At 42.7% G+C, this 20,504-nt stretch overlaps 1 protein-coding gene and 1 long non-coding RNA gene across 2 annotated transcripts in view; one reads left to right on the top strand and one right to left on the bottom strand.

Moving 5' to 3' along the window:
* The window catches only part of LOC308308390, a 319,469-nt gene extending 305,097 nt beyond the window's left edge, over positions 1–14,372 (bottom strand). The window contains exon 1 of the long non-coding RNA XR_013963286.1: positions 13,861–14,372. This is a non-coding gene — a long non-coding RNA (uncharacterized lncRNA). The remainder of the gene's footprint in view (positions 1–13,860) is intronic.
* On the top strand, positions 526–13,447 carry LOC308308420 (protein NLRC3-like; the record flags this gene model as incomplete). Its single annotated transcript, XM_080753838.1, has 8 exons — positions 526–544; positions 3,092–5,018; positions 7,827–8,000; positions 8,114–8,141; positions 9,279–9,328; positions 9,412–9,496; positions 10,198–10,231; positions 12,802–13,447. 8 exons carry the CDS (start codon positions 526–528, stop codon positions 13,359–13,361), a joined length of 2,877 nt encoding a protein of 958 aa, XP_080609964.1. The 3' UTR covers positions 13,362–13,447.
* Positions 14,373–20,504: the final 6,132 nt, after the last annotated feature.

Raw genomic sequence — 20,504 nt, 5'->3', positions numbered from 1 at the left:
ACCCAGCCTATACAGCCTCGGTGCTACAACATTCTGGTGTAGCACCCATGTAGAGACTTCTGTATGGTTGGTTTCAACATTCTGTTGTAGCACCCATGTAGAGACTTCTGCATGGCTGGTTTCAACATTCTGGTGTAGCACCCATGTAGAGACTTCTGCATGGCTGGTTTTAACATTCTGTTGTAGCACCCATGTAGAGACTTCTGCATGGCTGGTTTCAACATTCTGGTGTAGCACCCATGTAGAGACTTCTGCATGGCTGGTTTCAACATTCTGGTGTAGCACCCATGTAGAGACTTCTGCATGGCTGGTTTTAACATTCTGGTGTAGCACCCATGTAGACCTGGGTTGCCGGGTTGGTTTCGGGGTCCAGTATTCACTGGCATTTAGGAGAACATACTCTACTGAAGAAGATGAGTTTGATTTGTTGGGGGAGGTTAGAGTTCCATGCACTGGTCATGCCGTTCAGGGCCCTCCATGCAAGTTACTTCCTCACTTTAAGATCTTGTTGGGTTGAGTTGACCCATGAGCCTGCTGCCTGCAGGTACTTGAAGTCCTTGACTTCCTTCAGAGCAGTGCCTCCTGTTGTTGTGATGGATGTTCTGATAGCATGTTATAGGTGATCACCTCAGTTTTATGGGTCCAACCTTGGCACACTGTGACTCCACTCTGTTCAGGATCTCCTGTGCTTGTTCCACGTTGTTGGAGAGCAGGCCGATGTTGTCCTCATAGTCCAGGTCTGTCAGGACTACTGTGGGGTGTCGTCTCGACCTCCTTGGTGTTAGACTGAGTCAGTGATATAAGAACATTAACACCTCATCTGCACTGCCCATGACGCAAACAACGTGACGCGATGTCCCGCGAAACCAATCAAATAAATAAATAATAATAAAACCTTTTTTTTTTTTTTTTTTTTTTGCAGTGGTAGACCGCTCGACAGCATGGCCTGTGTGTGTGTCTGTAGCCTGTACATGTCATGTTTTGCCATAGCATTGTGTGTGTGTCTGTCGCCTGTACATCCTAGACTTAAATCCTAGTCTGAAGACGTTATGCAAGCACGACCACCGCTCACTTCACACTGGGTGTGATTATGTTTGTGGGGCGGGACATGGCCATTTACCTCGACCCAAGTACATCGCAGCAAAACCTCGCTCAAATAGACTCTGCGAGCGAAAAAAGGAGGGGTGGACAAAATCGCATTGTGCCGGACGTGGCTTGTGGTAGGTCAGGACATCCTCATTGAAACAAATGTATTTTAATGAGATTTCATCGCTCCTGGACCTCCACACACACAGTATGTCAATGAACAGCATCTCTCTCTTATAAGAGCTTTGCCACTGCTTGGTCAGGATTGGAAAATATGAGCTCTCTGCTCTACATGGAAAGTGTCTAGAGACAATTTGTTGTGATTTGGCACCTTAATACAATGAATTGGCGAGGACCCCTGAATGATATGTATTTGGCCTTTTGGACCCCCTAAATGATATGTATTTGGCGAGGACCCCCTAAATGATATGTATCTGGCCTTTTGGACCCCCTAAATGAAATGTATTTGGCCTTTTGGACCCCCTAAAAATCAGGGGTGGGCAACTTTGATGCTTTGCAGTGTGGCGCGTTATGAGATTGTCTGCTATTTTTGCATTTTTTTTATACAGTATGTTCTTCTGTTAACTGAACTAATTAAAGCAGGTCATGTTTGCATGTTTGGAATTGTAACAGCTGAAAACAATACTATATCAGTATTCCGATATTAATCTGTGGGCCGCATTAAGTGAAGGTGGGGGCCGCATGTGGCCGCCAGTTGCCCATGTATGCCCGCCTATATGATATGTATTTGGCCTTTTGGACCCCCTAAATGATATGTATTTGGTGAGGACCCCCTAAATGATATGTATTTGGTGAGGACCCCCTAAATGATATGTATTTGGCCTTTTAGAGGGGAAATGGAGGTGAACATGTATAGCTACTAGCTAGGAATCCTGGTCAATGAAGTATATAGAGCAGGGGTCTTCAACAGGGGGTCCTCAGAGTTACTACAGGGGTCCGCCAATTATTTGTGCGATGGGGAACATGAGCTTGAAGATCTGCTATTTTCTGAGAGTAGGTTTAGAGGGAAAAAGAGCAGAGCCAATAACAGTACAAAGGTTCACTGTCTGAAAACACATTAACATGAATCCAACATATTAATAGAAAATATAATGTATGTCAAAGAACTCTATGAAGCCATCTATGAAATCTATGGATAAAGTTATTCTCCAACACAGTTTCTTACAATATACATTGGGGGGTCCCTGCTACATCTACATGTCATGAGCTTGTAGATCTGCTATTTTGTCTGAATGTTCACCCAGATGTGGTTAAATAAATCAGATCTCACGCCCAGTAACATTTTTATTTACATCCAGTAGAGTGAGACCACTACCTCCAATGTCCTCCAATCACCTTGTCCGTAAGGCCTTGTCTGTAAGACCTCGTCTTTAAGGCCCTTTGCGCACTCTGCTTCTTGTTTGATGTTGGAATGGAAAAAAGAGCAGATCTACAAGCTCACACGGCATCACAGCACTTCCTGAGCTTGTATATCGGCGCTATTCATTGAAGGACAAAGTACATAGGTTTTATGTGGTTCATTAAATAATATAAGTTATTAAAATATCTATTATCTATATTATATTGTGTTCATCTCCACAGAGAGAGACTCAGAACCACACCTGAACAGAAGACATCCAGTCAAACCACAAGTGAACAAAGTAAGACTGGACACATTTTACACAAATTATCATTTCATATCAATTAATGAAATGTTTAAATAAATGTCCACATTGTATTACTGTATCAATGTCCAAATGCTGATGAAACAAATGATCCAATGGTATTTTTATTTATTTTATTTTCACAAATTATGGATTTTCTGGAGTGTATTTGAGAAATAGTTTTAATTGTATGCTATATTACATGTAAAGTTATAAATTAACTCTAACATGTTTAACATGTCTTCATTGTCTTCTCATAGCAGGTGTCAGTCCGCAGGAGCATTTAAAGGTTTATAAGCTCGGTTTGAACCGTCTTGATCGTGTGACATACATCACTGAAGTGCCCTCCCTCAGCAGCATCTACACAGAGCTCTACATCTCAGCGGGAGAGAGTGAAGGGGTTAATAACCAACATGAAGTCTGGCAGCTAGAGACAGCTTCCAAGAAGAAGACCCTCCATGACGAACCAATCAAATGCTGTGACATCTTTAAGCCCCTCCTCCTCGGCAGAGAGAGACCCAACAGAAGAGTTCTGACCAAGGGCATCGCTGGCATTGGAAAAACCTTCTCTGTGCGTAAGTTCACTCTGGACTGGGCAAGGGGTTTGGAAAATCAAGATGTCATTCTCCTGGTTCCCTTCTCATTCCGGGAGCTGAACCTGGTCAGAGATGAGCAGCACAGTCTTCTCTCACTGATCCATCGTTTCCACCCAGAATTAAAGAAGGTCACAGCAGAGCAGCTCGCTGTCTGGAAGGTTGGCTTCATCTTTGATGGTCTGGATGAAAGCAGGTTTCCGCTGAAATTCGAGAACATTGATATTGATTCTGATGTCTTCCACAACAATGACATCGTTTCTGATGCTACAGTGACATCATCAGTGGACTTGCTGTTGACAAACCTCATCAAGGGGAATCTGCTCCCCTCAGCCCTCCTCTGGATAACTACCAGACCTGCAGCAGCCAATCAGATCCCTCCTGCCTATGTTGACTTGTTGACAGAAGTACGAGGGTTTACAGACCCCCAGAAGGAAGAGTTCTTCAGGAAGAGATTCAGTGATGAGAAGCTGGCCAACAAAATCATCTCACACGTGAAGACATCAAAAAGCCTCCACATCATGTGTCACATCCCAGTCTTCTGTTGGATCACTGCTACCGTTCTGGAGGACATGTTGAAGACAGACAAGACAGAAAAGCTGCCCAAGACCCAGACTGCGATGTACAGCAGCTTCCTGTGGGTTCAGACAAAGAGGAAGAATCTGAAGTTTGGCGAGACGGATGAGGTGAATCAACACCATTCAAGCTCAGTAAAGGGTGATGGTGACAGGGCGATGAGTCAAAAACCAAGAGAAAATTCCTGGTTGACCTGGTTGAAGACCACGACACAAAGACTGCTGGGAGTGAGCGCAACAACTAGCAATCTTCCAATGTCCAATACTGACAAGGAGGTTCTTCTGAAGCTGGGCAGGCTGGCGTTTGAACATCTGGACAAAGGTAGCATCATGTTCTACCAAGAAGACCTGGAAGAGTGTGGTCTTGATGTGAAAGACGCCTCACTGCACTCAGGAGTGTGCACAGAGATCTTCAAAGAAGACACTGTTCAATCTGAGGGAAAGGTCTACAGCTTTGTTCATCTGAGCATCCAGGAGTTTCTGGCTGCAGTCTACCTGTTCCACTGTTACACACAGAGGAACAGGAAGGTACTGAAGACATTCCTGGGAGGAGATGATGAAGATGAAGATGAAGATAATGATGGTGAAGAAGAAGAAGAAGAAGAAGAAGAAGAAGAAGAAGAAGAAGAAGAAATGACCCTGGATGTCTTCCTGAAGAGAGCCTTTGAAAAGTCCTCAAAGAGTAAGAATGGCCACCTGGACCTCTTTGTCCGCTTCCTTCATGGCCTCTCACTGCAGTCCAACCAGAGTCTATTAGGAGGCCTTCTGGATCAGACAGACCACAGTCCAGAGATCATCCAGAGAGCCATCGACAACCTGAAGAAGATGAATGATCAAAGGTACTCTCCTGACAGATGTATCAACATCCTCCACTGTTTGATGGAGATGAACGACCACTCACTGCATCAGGAGATCCAACAGTACCTGGAGTCAGGGGACAGATCAGAGACAGAACTGTCTGAGAGCCAGTGTTCAGCTCTGGCCCACATGCTGCTGACGTCAGAGGAGGTTCTGGATGAGTTGGACCTGCACAAATACAGAGCATCATCATGGGGGAAATCCAGACTGGTCCCAGCTGTGAGGAACACCAGAAAGGCTCGGTTAGTAGTCATGTGAATAGAAAACATATTAGAAGAGAATCAATCTACCATCACATCTACACTATAAGTAGAAATGATGGTGGATGTAAAATGTCCAATAATAATCAGGTCTCAAATAGTGATAGTTAATATTCCTGTTAACTATTTTACTGCCTATGACGAGTGCTCGTCACGTGTCGCTCACTGCCACGGCGAGCGCTCGTCATATCCTGATTTGAGCCATGGAACAGCTGGTGGGTGTCTGCGGGCTGTGAGTTGCCATAGCAACGACCGTGCACGTAGCCTGAATTCATGTGACACACACACACACACACACACACACACACACACACACACACACACACACACACACACACACACACACACACACACACACAGAGAGAAGGTTTTCTTTTCATATTTGAGGCCCTGGATCTACTTTTCTCTGCTATGTGTTAATTTTAGGTGAAAGCAAGCCACTTTCCACTGGCTCTATCTTTGCACTTTACTTTTGACACTAAAAGACCTGCAGGCGTCTTTTAAAAAAAAACTGAGCGGATGGAAATAATGGAGGGATGTTATTCTATAAAATCTCAAAGGTTAGTGTTTTGCTGGTTTTGAACAGACAAGACGATTAGCTTAGCTTTGGCAGTAAAAGACAAAGATTAATACATTTTAATTACCCTCTATAACTAAAATAATAAATACCTTAAATATTGTATTTAGTTTAACCCTCTATAACTAGAGGGCAATTATAATCTCTGCCACGGCGGCTCCATTACAGCAGTTCTCTATGCACTCGTGGACGGCTGGGGAAAAACAGACTTACAAGCTCTCAACGCACTGCATCATGGCGTGTCGACAGCTTATACATCTGTTCTTTTTGGCACATTTATAGCGATCTAGAGTCTCATCGGGACAGCACCTGTATCAATACCACTACCCTGGCTATCAGCGTGATAGAACATCATTATAAAGTCATTGTACATGTTCAGTGCAGTGCACATCTTATTCCCATGCCTACAGTCTGCACAGAGTCTGTGCAGAACACCCAAACGCACAGACGCATGTGCGTGTCTTTAAAAAGTACACGCTCACTTGTGCGGAGCAATTAATGTGGATTAAAGACGTCAATCAAACACCTGTGTGTGTGTGTGTGTGTGTGTGTGTGTGTGTGTGTGTGTGTGTGTGTGTGTGTGTGTGTGTGTGTGTGTGTGTGTGTGTGTGTGTGTGTGTGTGTGTGTGTGTGTGTGTGTGTGTGTGTGTGTGCGCGTGTGTGCGCGTGCGTGCGTGCGCAGAGCCCTCTAGGCTCTGACATCAGTGGCATGAAGTAGGGGCTATCTGGCTACTTCTATTTCCACTACAATTTCAAAATAAACTTGTGAATGATTGATAGTATACAGTAAGAAAGGCTCTTGTTTTGAAATAACGCTTCTGCGCACCGTTTAGAGAGGAAATGGCTTTCAATGGACGCCCCATTTGATGGTCGTCCGTCCGTCTCTCTCTCCCTATGTGTCATGATGGTGCGTTGTGGTGAAAACAACGCAGGCATAAGGAATATACAAAAAAAAAACAACACCAAGACAAGACAACGTAGGCTATAAAGGCATTAAACCGCGTCCTCATCCTCTTGGGTCACAGGCTAAAAAGTTTGGGAACCATGCTTGCTGTAGACAGTGGTGTAAAGCAGTGGTTCTCAGGGATTCCCTTTTCAGGCTGTGACCCCCAAAATAATCATATTTTAACTGGGGACCCCCCACCCTGACAAGCACTAAGAGTTGAGGAATTACATTATGTATAACACGGTTCTATTGTGAAAATAGCAGATCTACATGAGGCGTTGTGAGCATGTAGATCTGCTATTTTCACAATTCCTGCCACTGACAATTTGGCCAATGTTTAATTTGTCATTTTAGAGTATTAAAAGGTCCTTAAATTTTCAATTTAGAAATTTGTAGATACACTTTATGTTGGTTTGTTTACTGTTGAGTGAGAAAACAACTTTGCACATTAACTTAATCATCTGGGGACACCCCAAATTAATTTGGAGACGGTTGAGAACCACTGGTGTAAAGTAACTAAGTAAATTTGAGGTATTTGTAGGCTAATTTACTTGAGTATGTCCTATTTCCAATACATTTACTTCTACTCCACAGTGGAGTAAACCCTATTATATTAAGTGGTTCTGCCGCCGTGTAGAACCTATTTTATTTATTTTTCTTTCTTTTTACTTCTTTAAAAAATACAAATTGTGTGTGCACATGTGTCAGACTGTGTGTGAGTGCGTGCGTACGATTGTGTGTGTATGTGTGTGTGTGTGTGTGTGTGTGTGTGTGTGTGTGTGTGTGTGTGTGTGTGTGTGTGTGTGTGTGTGTGTGTGTGTGTGTGTGTGTGTGTGTGTGTGTGTGTGTGTGTGCGAGACTGCGTGTTTGTGCGCGCATCAATTAACGAGTATACTCGTAAATGGCAGTAAGCGTTAAATTCATTATTTCCGTGGACTTTAAATCATTGTTTTATTTGATGACCTTCCTGTCCTGCCCTTTTTGCCCTCAAAACATTGAACATCAAAGGTCAAGTGGTCTTGACCCTAGAATGACAAAACTCCTATGAACATAAAATAACCATTAAAGGCACACACAACACAACAAACAGTTACCCCTGGTCTAAGTGGAAATGCTTTTGGCGCTGCGTTGAGTACACATATCCATCACCATGTGATTCATATTTGAGGTTGACAGTCATTGATAGTTCATTATTTTGGGCATGTTTTTTTTTTCTTTGAACATGAACTTGATCTAATATGTGATTTTACGTATTGTTCATTTACAGACTTGTTGGCTGTGATCTCGATGAGCCAGATTATGAAATTGTGGCTTCAGCTCTCAGCTCCAATCCTTCACATCTAAGAGAATTGGATCTCAGTTATAACGACGTGGAGGATTCATTCATGGAACTCATCTCTGCTGGATTAAAGAGTCCACATTGTGAACTGGAGATACTGAGGTCAGATTAATTAACCAGCATTATTGAGATTACTTCTGTTTTATTATTTATTGTTTTATTATAATAAGAGGAGTGTGCATTAAGTTGACTTCATGGTATCCCACACTGACTAGAATCATGATACGGTCAGAGTTTGTGTTGGTTAGTTCTCACTCTGGCATCACATCACAATGATACGGTACAGTAAATACATGTGATCCATCATGGCTGCTGGGGAATTATCACGTCCAGTTACACAATCATTGAGTGTCAAACTGGTGTAAACACAGACTGAAAGGTTTGCTGGTTCCCCAGCCCACCAGCACCAGCAGCTGTTCTCTGTTTCATTTAGTCAATAAGGTTGATATCATGGTAACCCACACTGACTAGAAACAAGAATATGCCCATACTGTATATGGACTATGGAGATCACTGATATAATCAATATTAAGCCAATAACTTGGAATGCCCATATATGGACATATTTTGTGAGTCTCATGTGGTCTATAACAGGGGTTTTCAAACTGTTTTGACGCAGGTCACCCCTGTAAATAACCTTTTCATCCACGGCACCCCTGAGTTACACTGTTAATTTTTAGAATCTTACATAAGTGATGCAAATATGCACATCTTTCCACCTGAGATACGGTAGTCTGTGTCACAGAGAAATATCTGTTTCCATCAGAACTGACTGGAAATAACTTTATACTTGACGTTTAACCACTTGAACCCCAGCATCCCTATTCTGGGGGGAAGGTTCACCAAAAAATAGCCGATCTACAAGCTCACAATGCGTCACAACGTGACACGTTGTGAGCTTGTAGATCTGCTATTTTTGGTGAAGAGTTGGCTGTAGATGGAAAAATAACTCATCTAAAGTGCAAATCAGGTGTTCACATAGTGAAGTGATATTAATGTAGTGATATTGCTGAATTCCAAATATCATCAAATAATTCTGAGGCACCCCTGGACTGCCGTCACGGCACCCCAGGGTGCCCCGTCACCCACTTTGAAAACCCCTGGTCTATAACATAAGACATCTATGATGTCAGACGTCATACAGTTAGCTTACCATGATTTATTTCACATTATTCATGCCTGCCTGTTCTTTCATCTCTTTGGTCCCTCCTCCAAAACTCTGATAATCAATCCAGATATGTAATCTTTAATTACAGACTTGCTGGCTGTCACATCACACAGACAGGATTTGACATCCTGGTCTCAGCTCTCAGATCTAATCTTTCCCATTTGAAAGAATTGGACATCAGTTTCAACTGCCTGCAGGAATCACAACTGGACCAACTCTCTGCTCTACTGAAGAGTGAAGAGTGTAGACTGCAGATCCTGAGGTAAATAAATAGTGTGTTTTCTCTCTGTGTGGATCTCTACTTGAACATCAACAGCACTTTGTTAAATATGGATTTCTCTGCAGGTTGTCAGGATGTGGGCTCACAGAGGAAGGCTGTTCTTCTCTGGCTTCAGCTTTGACCTTCAACCCCTCCCATCTGAAACAGCTGGACTTGAACTTCAGCCACTTAGGAGGCTCTGGTCTGAAGAAGCTCTCTGCTGCACTGGAGACTCTGAAGTGAGTAGACTTGGACTGTGTCCATGTTGGTTAGTGCAGTGTTTCCCTTACAATGTTGAACTGGCTGGCCAGGTGGGAGGGGGCTTCACATTTTTTTCTTCTTTTTTTTAAAGATTTCAAAATTATAATTCAATTAAAAGATATGTTTAGAGTAGGTTTCAAGTTTTGTCCCTTGGCTCACTTTATCAAAGTCAGTATGGAACTCTGTAAATAAAAACTGCCCACCGTGTTCTAGGAGAACATCTTTAGTGTGAGCTGTAGGTCATTCCAAGAGGCTTGGACACTAAAACAAAACACTGTTTTTACCAGTTCAGTCTTTACTCTGGGACAATTAGAGCCAGACGGTCATTTGATCCTATATGATCCATGTGTTCAAGAATATCTAGCTGTGTGTGTGTGTGTGTGTGTGTGTGTGTGTGTGTGTGTGTGTGTGTGTGTGTGTGTGTGTGTGTGTGTGTGTGTGTGTGTGTGTGTGTGTGTGTGTGTGTGTGTGTGTGTGTGCGTGCGTGCGTGCGTGCGTGCGTGCGTGGCCGTGCATGTGTGCGTTTCATACCAAAAGGAACAGACCATATCAGTTAGTGCCTATACAGTCAGACATTGATTCATTGTTGTTCTCTTTCCTACAGTGTGAATCATTCAGGAGAACACTGGATTAAACCTCAACTCTGTGAGTATCTGTCTGTCTGTCTGTCTGTCTGTCTGTCTGTCTGTCTGTCTGTCTGTCTGTCTGTCTGTATTTCCGTCACATTGACATTTTATACACTGTTTTATACTCTGTTGGCCCCTCCCTCCTTGTATTCAGAGGTTATTATAAAAACCTTCAGCAATGTGTTTTAAAGGTGTTTAGTAACACAATCCAAAACATTGAAATTCAACCCCCCTCCAGGGCAGTGGTTCCCAAACTGGGGTTCAGGACCCCTGGAGAGACCATTTAAAATACAGTTCAATCAGTGTGTGAAGTGGCAACAGGCTTAGCTCTTATTCAGCAGATAAAACGTGTTGAGAAGTGTGGTGTTGCTGACCGCATCCATAGAGGGGAGAGGGGGAACAGCCCAGGACCTCATGCTCCCTCTACCCAGGTGAGGTGCACCCTAGTCCTGCTCCACTCCTCCACTCCATCCAGGAGGACCTCTGGAGGAACCAGAGGACCTCCAGGTGATCTGGACTCCTGAGGAGCAGTGTCTCCTAGGATTCAACAAACTAATAAAGATACTTTTTAATTTGTCCCACAAATATAGATTCTCACACAAAACAAGGCTTTGTGACGAGCAGGAAAAGTGGGCGTGGCTGTTCCCGCTGCCCTAGGGGAGTTTCAACCTTTTGAAATGTGTTACTAGACATCTTTACAAACACATTAGTGAGGAAATGTCTTGAGAAGGAATTTATTCCATGTTTGGACATTTTTCTGTCCTGACAACCAGTGGTGGACAAAATATTTACTCGAGTAAATATTCAAGTATAAAAAATTACAACTACAGTACTTTTTTAATTTTGTATCAATGTATTGTTGTATTGAAATGAAGAACATTTCCCCAAAAATAAATGCATTAAAACAGAACTGTCTAAATATAGTGAAAATATGTTGTGAGCTTGAAGATCTGCTGTTTTAGAATCATGAATACAGAATAGGTTCACCAGGGTTCAAGTGGATAATTAAACCTGCAATCAGGAACTGATTTTAATTAATAAAACATTATTTTAATGATATGTATTTTGTATGTTAAACACTTAAACCCACGTCACTGACTGGAGTTCCTCAGGGCTCTGAAAAATATCAGATCTACAAGCTCACAACCACAAATGGTTCCTCAGAAGAACCTTCTTTGAACCATTAACCATGAAACCCTGCGTCCCAATGTTGGACATGTCTTAATACGTGAACATTCATCGTAAATAGCAGATCTACAAGCTTACAACACATCATGCTACGACACGTTTTGAGCTTGTAGATCGGCTATTTTGGAGTGTGGAGGGAGAAACTGAGCAGACCAAGTATAGAGCCCTGGGAGACACTAGTCAATGAAGGGTTAAAGAGGTTGATGGTTCTTTATAGCATTGGTTCTCAAAGTGTGGTCTGGGGACCCCCAGGGGCCCTTAGGGGGTTCCAGCAAAATGTTTAATACAGCATTACACTCATTTGAACCACTTTATCCATGATTTACACGTTGGCTATTTAACACATTTAGAGCTAGAAAACATCTGTGCTCCAAACGCGTCACTTCACTCCATGTTTGGAGCTTGTAGATCTGCTACTTTAGGTTCTTTTGTGTAATGCTGTAGTATGATCAAGTACAGTAGGGGGCGCTAACTTAGGAAAAATCACAACAAGTTAGAATCTGGAGAAAAGAGTTTTCTGACATTCCTTGTTTCTAAATATAAAGATCTAATTTAAAATGACACAGATGTTTTATAGCTCTAAATGTGTTAAATAGCCAACGTGTAAAATATGGATAAAGTGGTTTAAATGAATGTGATGCTGTATTAACACATTAGGTCTGCAGATCTACAAGATCACAACGCATCACTTGGTGCCGTGCTGTAATCTTGTAGACCTGCTATTTTTTTTAATTACTGTATGAAAAATATGAACATGTTTAGAAAGTGTGTGTGTGTGTGTGTGTGTGTGTGTGTGTGTGTGTGTGTGTGTGTGTGTGTGTGTGTGTGTGTGTGTGTGTGTGTGTGTGTGTGTGTGTGTGTGTGTGTGTGTGTGCGTGCGTGCGTGCGTGCGTGCGTGCGTGCGTGCGTGCGTGCGTGCGTGCGTGCGTGCGTGCGTGCGTGCACAACACATCGCGATGCAACGTGTTGTGAGCAAATTTTTTTTCAAATATTCACTAAATGGTTAAAGTGGTTACACTGATTTTGGTGCTATACACATTAATGTTGCTGGGGTCCCTGGACCCCACTTTGAGAACTATACTGTATTAATGATCTTTAAAATCTGTACAATATTCACAATATTCATGTTTAAATGTGTTAGCCCCCCCCCCCCCCCCCCCCCCCCCCCCATCGCTATGGAAACCAAACCATATTGATTCTGTAACAACCCCCCCCCCAAAAAAACAAAAAAAAACAAAACACAAATAACAAACAAAACAAAACAAAACAAAACAAAACAAAAAACATCACAACTGACCTTGATAATTACATTGTTACTGTGTGCGTGCGTGCGTGCGTGCGTGCGTGCGTGTCACTCAGTGAGGGATGTTTTTAATGTTTACTGTGTTGTTTTCTCATCAGATTCACATCGTCTCACACTGGACACAAACACAGCAAGCAGATTCCTCTCTCTGTCTGAGAACAACCGGAAGGCGACTCGGGTGAAACAGCCTCATTCATATCCTGATCATTCAGACAGGTTTGCTGGAAAGGTCAATGTTCTGTGTACAGAGGGTCTGACTGGACGCTGTTACTGGGAGGTAGAGAGCAGTGGAGATGTTGCTATAGGAGTGACCTACAGAGGAATCAGTAGGAAAGGAGAGGGTGATGAATGTCTGCTTGGATACAATAAAATGTCCTGGAATCTGGACTGTAGAGATGGTAACCCTGGTAACATATACATTGTCACACACAATAGTAAGGGGACTTTCCTTCCTTTTCGTCCCTCTGACTCCAACAGAGTAGCAGTGTATCTGGACTGTCCTGGTGGGATTCTGTCCTTCTATGAAGTGTCTTCAGACTCACTGAGACACCTTTACACCGTTCAAACCACATTCACTGAACCTCTCTATGCTGGCTTTGGGTTAATGCCTAACTCCTCTGTGTCTCTGTGTGAGGACAGACAGACAGACAGGGTGTGAGGACAGACAGACAGGGTGTTGTATCATAATGTAATAATCAGGAACAGGTGTGGTGGTTGGCGGGGTTGTTTACAGAATCAATATGATTTGGGTTCCATTGCGATGGGGTGTGTGTGTGGGGAGGGGGGGGGGCTCTGTGTGTCTAACACATTTAAACATTAATATTGTACAGATTTATAGATCATGAATACAGTGGTTCTCAAAGTGGGGTCCAGGGACCCCCAGGGGTCATTGAGGGGGTTCCAGGGGGTCCCCAGCAACATTCATATATATAGCATCAAAATCAGAGTAACCACTTTAACCATTTACTGTATGAATGAAATAGCAGATCTACAAGCTCACAACGCGCCACACTGTGGCACGTTGTGAGCTTGTAGATCTGCTATTTTCAAACAAGTTTGTAAAAATTGAGTCTCTGGCACAAATTTCTCAGATTGACATGAAACGGTTTGTTCTCAACCTGTGGGTCTGGACCCCCAGAGGGACCCCATCAGGGGACCACCAGAGGGACCCCCAGGGGGTCCCCAGATGACAGTGAAGTGACAATGAAAGCACTTCTAAAAGTAATGAAACTATAAACTGGTCAAACATTGGACAAATTGTCAAATAACAAAGAGGCAAATATAGTGAAAATAGCAGATCTACAAGCTCACAACGCCACGCAACGTGGATCTGAGTCTAACCAAATGTAATGTGTCAACTCCTACAATTTACAGTTTGTCAGGGTGGGGGTCCCCAGTTCAAACCTGATTATATATGATTATTTTGGGGGGTCTCCAGTTCAAATATTATTTTGGGGGTCGTGACCACAGACCACAGAACATCTGGTCTAGAACATTTAAACATGAATATTGTAAAGTTTTGTTGATAATGGAAACTCCAATGAAGTGTTTTGAAAATCCTTGTTTTTTTTTACCTATAAAATGTAAAACATTTATTTCCAACCTTTCATGTATTTTACTAATATCTTACAGTGCTATTGTATTTAAATTGTGCCAAAGTTACATTAAATGCTGATACAATTGTGTTAATTAAAAAATAATAACAATAATGTAATTTTTGAAGTGAGGGTTATTCTGTGCTCACGCTGCACGCACGCACGCACGCACGCACGCACGCACGCACGCACGCACGCACGCACGCAGGCACGCACACAGTAATCATTGCTGTAGACTCTGTAGTAATACAGTATCTGGCTTAAAGTCCTGTTCGCAATTTGGTGTTAGGGGAGTTTCTCACCTGAACTGAGTCAGTGGGTCCCTAGACATGAAAAATCACCGAGGTGCTCGTCCGCCATAGTGCCACGAATGGCGCAATGGCCAAATCAAATATGGCTGCCATCGGCTATGATGAAAATCCAACTTTTCTGTTTCTGGGTGTATATGCACATGTAATACCTCTATTTGGACTAATTGTGGTGTGGGGAATTCATTTCTGATATTGTTTTGACCATTTTGGGTGATTTGGACCTCAAAAGGTTATGGTCAAGGTCATTGCTATTCCGAAGACCGTGGGCCATAACTTGGCCATTGTTAGGAGTAAATACAGGTGCAGTAGGTCTAAATCAACTAATGCTGACATGTATAATTCATTTCTGACATTGTTTTGACCATTAAGGATCATCTTGTCTTTGAAATATCAATGTCAATGCCATTTTTTAAAAACGATTGTGTTCATTACTTGCACTTTTATAGTATTTTTTGTAAGTTTGTTACTATTTTATAGTAAGTTTGTTTTGTTTATAACAAAAGACATACTAGTGAGAAATACAACAAGTAAACATCCACATTTAACTTTAAAGGGGGGTTTTAAATGGGTGTTTAAATGAGCAAATACGACTATTTACGAATAAAAGTGACAAATAAAATCACACAACAAAAGCACACTCAAAATTAAATAACAATTTCCCTCAAAGTGCACCATATTGTGATTGTGTGCATCCAAGTTAGTATGATGTGTTTTTTACAGGATGGATTTGCCATTGTTCCATGGCAAAATATGATGCACAGATATCCATCAGCAAGGCAGCCATATCCTCGAGAGTCGAAGTGTTCCTTGCATCCATCCATGTTCCATTGGTTCTAGTCTTTCCTCAGGTTCCTTGGCTGTTGCAAGCAGGTGGCAAGACATGCACTAGAAAGGTGCCTTGTTGGTATCAGCAGTTGTACTTCTCTGCTACCAATGCTGTGTCTTGTTCTGTCCAAAGTTTGTTAGATATTGTATTCGGTCAGAAGCCATAGCTGCATGCTTTGTCCCCACCTGGCCCATGCAGTCATCTCCAGTTTCCAAGGCATATGTCCCCTGATCACTGTCTTGGCTAGTGGTGCTCCAAGATGAGAGACTGCTTGATGCTGTAGAAGCATGTGCCGCTGCACACCTAGTGCCATACTGCTACCAGATCTACTTAATCCCCAGTGCTTGGAAGTATCACTACGACAACTCTCTGGGGTCCACTCATAATCCTGGCGACCCATTATTCCCTCCATTAGGTTAGGGTTATGGGTAGGTTTAGTTATAATAGGGCCAGTTGACTCCACATGTACCAGCAGCTTGGTGACAGCCTCCTCAATCTAGTTCAATCTTTGGGATCTCTTCACCTCCAGCCCCTTTTGCATGGAGCCACTCATCATCATCAGAGATAACAGACGCACCCATCCCTCATCAACTTTACAAATTCTGGGTGTCAGAGGAGAACACACAGCTCTCCAGCTGTGTGTTCGGAATATGGTGTCCATTCAAGCTTGTGGCGATGTAGGTAGAACGGCTGCCTTGGAATCTGAAGGTTCCAGGGTCGATTTCTGGCTCCTCCTGCTTATTTGTCGAAGTGTCCTTAAGCAAGACACTGAACCCCTAACTGCTCCCGGTGAGCACCTTGCATGGTTTCATGGTGTGAATGTATGTGTGAATGTGTGTGTTAATGGGCGAATGTGAAATACATTGTACAGTGCTTTGGAGAAGAGCGCTATATACTGTAAATGCAGTCCATTTACCATTATCAGCTCTGTTGTCTCTGTTGATGATGTCGCTAGTGGAGAAGAGATCCCAGACATCTTGAATAGGATTGAGGAGGCTGACACCTGGTCCATGTTCAGCCTCCATTATAACTAAGCCTATCCCTAACCTTCACTAACCTAATGGTCAGAATAATGGGATGTCGGAACTATGAGTCGACCCCAGAGAGTTGTTGTCTCCTTCACATTACTGCTATATTACACCCCATATTTCCAAGCACTGGGGATGAAGGGGATCTGGCAGCAGTATGGCTCTGGTGAGACTCACTTCTACTGCATCAAGCAGTCTCATCTTGGAGCACCACTAGCCAAGACAGTGATCAAGGCACATATGCCTTGGAGACAGGAGATGACTGCATGGGCCAGGTGAGGATTAAACATGTAGTTATGGCTTCTGACCGAGTACAATATCTAACAAACTTTGGAGAAGCAAAGACCTTGACAGAACAAGACACAGTATTGGTAGCAGAGAAGTACAACTGCTGAGACCAACAAGGCACCTTTCTAGCGCGTTTCTTGCCACCTGCTTGCAACAGCAAAGGAACCTGAGGAAAGATTAGAACCAATGGAACATGGAACAGGGCATGACATAAAGGCTTGTCCTGTTGTCCAGGACAAGTGCCCATACTATGGAGTGGAGGGAGCAAGGGGGGTCATTAGCCGTCCTTTTGTTATTATTTCAATGTATGACATTTTTATCCGGACAAGTGACTTTTGTCCCCGGACAAGTGAATGGGAAATATACTTGTCCAAAGGACAACTGCCTCAAAAAGTCAATGTCAAGCTCTGATGGATGGAAGGAGCACTTTGACTTTAGTACACTCCTGCCATGTCTGAAGCAAGACACTCGACACTGATGGAGTGCATCAGTGTCAGTATTTTGCCATGGAACAATGACAAATCCATCCTGTAAAAACACCTCATACTAACTTGCATGCACACAATCACAATATGGTGCACTTTGAGGGAAATTGTTAATTAATGTTGTGTGTGATTTTGTTGTGTAATTTTATTTGTCACTTTTATTCGTAAATAGTCTTATCTGCTCATTTAAACACCCATTTAAAACCCCCCTTTAAAGTTAAATGTGAATGTTTACTTGTTGTATTTCTCACTAGTATGTATTTTGTTATAAACAAAACAAACTTACTGTAAAATAGTAACAAACTTACAAAAAATACTATAAAAGTGCAAGTAATGAACAAAATCGTTTTAAAAAAATGGCATTGACATTGATATTTCAAAGACAAGATGATCCTTAATGGTCAAAACAATGTCAGAAATGAATTATACATGTCAGCATTAGTTGATTTAGACCTCCTGCACCTGTTTTTACTCCTAACAATGGCCAAGTTATGGCCCACGGTCTTCGGAATAGCAAAATGACCTTGACCATGACCTTTTGAGGTCCAAATCACCCAAAATGGTCAAAACAATATCAGAAATGAATTCCCCATACCCCAATTAGTCCAAATGAAGGTATTGCATGTGCATATACACCCAGAAACAGAAAAGTTGGATTTTCATCATAGCCGATGGCAGCCATATTTGATTTGGCCATTGCGCCATTCGTGGCACTATGGCGGACGAGCACCTCGGTGATTTTTCATGTCTAGGGACCCACTGACTCAGTTCAGGTGAGAAACTCCCCTAACACCAAATTGCGAACAGGACTTTAAGCCAGATACTGTATTATAGAGTGTTTGTTCAGTAACAGTGCATTTATATAGCGCATTTATCCAAGGCCCTTGTACAGAGATTGTGCATTACATTCAGCCATTCACACACACATTCATACACCGATGGCAGAGGAAACCATGCAAGGCACCAACCTGCTCACCGGGAGCAACTAGGAGTTCAGAGTCTTGTTCAAGGACTCTTCTACACTAACTCTAGGGGAGCCCGGGATCGAACTGGGAACCCTTCGGGAACGTCTGTGTACTAAGACTGCAACTCTACCCCTGAGCCACTGAGCCACTGCTGCCCCCTGCTGACGTCAGCTGGTAAGTGCTTGAGGGTTCAGGCTGCAAGGACTCCAAATGGTAGAAAAGGAATGGAACAACACTTTAGATGAGTGTTTCACACTTTACATCACATTTAAAACTCTTTACTGTCCTTATTTACAGCCATTGCTTTAAAGGCTGTGATTGTTTTGATTATATATTATATTTACGTTAATCTATTCGTTTTAATTTCTGTTTATTATAACAATTCTCACGTTGTTTTAGTCTCCAGTCACCACCTGTAAATAATTTAAATAAAATACATTTATGTCATATTATGAGTTACATTGTTGCTTTATAGCAAGGGTCTTCAACAAGGGTCCGGGACCCCTAGGGGGTCCTCAGAGTTACTACAGGGGGTCCTCCAAATCTTTGTGTGATAGAAACTTTTTTCTCTGTTTTTATATTAACCATTGAACCCTAGCGAACATATTCTGAGAACTTTAGCCAAAAAATTGCAGATCTACAAGCTCACAACGCCTCGCAGCGGCTATTTTCGGCAAAGAGGATTGGTGTAGAGGGGAAAAAGAGCAGAGTGAAAGGTCAAGTTTATTAAGTATTGACGGTTCAAGTGGTTAAATATCTGAAAACACAAAGTGACATGAATTAATCCAAAATACACATCGTGCTGTGAAACAATGAAACTATATGGAATCTATGAACAGGTTGTGGGGTCCCTGCTTCATCTCTCTCTCAACTAAGGGGTCCTTGGCCTGAAAACGTTGAAGACCCCTGCTTTATAGAACCTTACATTTATGTCTTTATGGTACATAAATATGTAAATCTTTCCTCGTAACATACAGTAGTAGGCTCTGTCACAATATCAGTTTCCATTACAGGACAGATTGAAAATAACTTTGTTAAACCACTTGAACCCCAGCATCCCTATTCTGGGGGGACATTCACCAAAAATAGCAGATCTACAAGATCTCACGTTGTCGATCGGCTGTGAGCCCTGTGCTCTGATATAGATTATAACCAGTTTAACCCAGTTTAAATATCTTAAAACTAGCAATGAGCTACATTGTTGCTTTATAGAACCTTACATTCATGTCATATTATCAGTTACAAAATGGACCCTTACTGGTCTGTAACTCTGAGAGTGTACAAATGGAACCCAATGGACCCTAAAGCTGGTTGCACACTGCTGCGTTTTTCGGGCAGAATATCGGAGTGAATTTCGGAGCGTGCAAATAAAAAAATCACACCCGTGTGAACTGAGCGGTGGTTGTGTGTGTGTGTGTGTGTGCGTGCGTGTGTGTGTGTGTGCGTGTGTGTGTGTGTGAGAGAGAGAGAGAGAGAGAGAGAGTATTGCAGTTGATGCTCAGACTAGACTCAAGAGCACCCTCTCTGGTCACTGAGTGGTAGTTCAGGCTACATACACACATACATACATACATACATACATACATACATACATACACGGATACATACACGGATACACACACGGCCATGCTATGGAGCGGTCTACCACCGCTCAAAAATCAACCTCACGTTATGTCAGTCACGTTTGCACACTGCCGCCCGTTTCGTGCACCACTCGGTCCCTTGCTCTCTCTATCTCTCTCCTTGCCCTGAAAAACGCATTTCGCAACGAAAAACGCATTTACAGGTCTGTAACTCTGAGAGGGTACAAATGGAACCAAATGGACCCTTACAGGTCTGTAACTCTGAGAGTGTACAAATGGAACCAAATGGACCCTTACAGGTCTGTAACTCTGAGAGTGTACAAATGGAACCAAATGGACCCTTACAGGTCTGTAACTCTGAGAGGGTACAAATGGAACCAAATGGACCCTTACAGGTCTGTAACTCTGAGAGTGTACAAATGGAACCAAATGGACCCTTACAGGTCTGTAACTCTGAGAGGGTACAAATGGAACCAAATGGACCCTTACAGGTCTGTAACTCTGAGAGGGTACAAATGGAACCAAATGGACCCTTACAGGTCTGTAACTCTGAGAGTGTACAAATGGAACCAAATGGACCCTTACAGGTCTGTAACTCTGAGAGTACAAATAGAACCAAATGGACCCTTACAGGTCTGTAACTCTGAGAGTGTACAAATGGAACCAAATGGACCCTTACAGGTCTAACTCTGAGAGTGTACAAATGGAACCAAATGGACC

Source organism: Nannobrachium achirus (assembly GCF_963921795.1).
Source record: "Nannobrachium achirus genome assembly, chromosome: 23".
Taxonomy (NCBI): domain Eukaryota; kingdom Metazoa; phylum Chordata; class Actinopteri; order Myctophiformes; family Myctophidae; genus Nannobrachium; species Nannobrachium achirus.
This window is presented reverse-complemented; position numbering and strand designations above follow the sequence as displayed.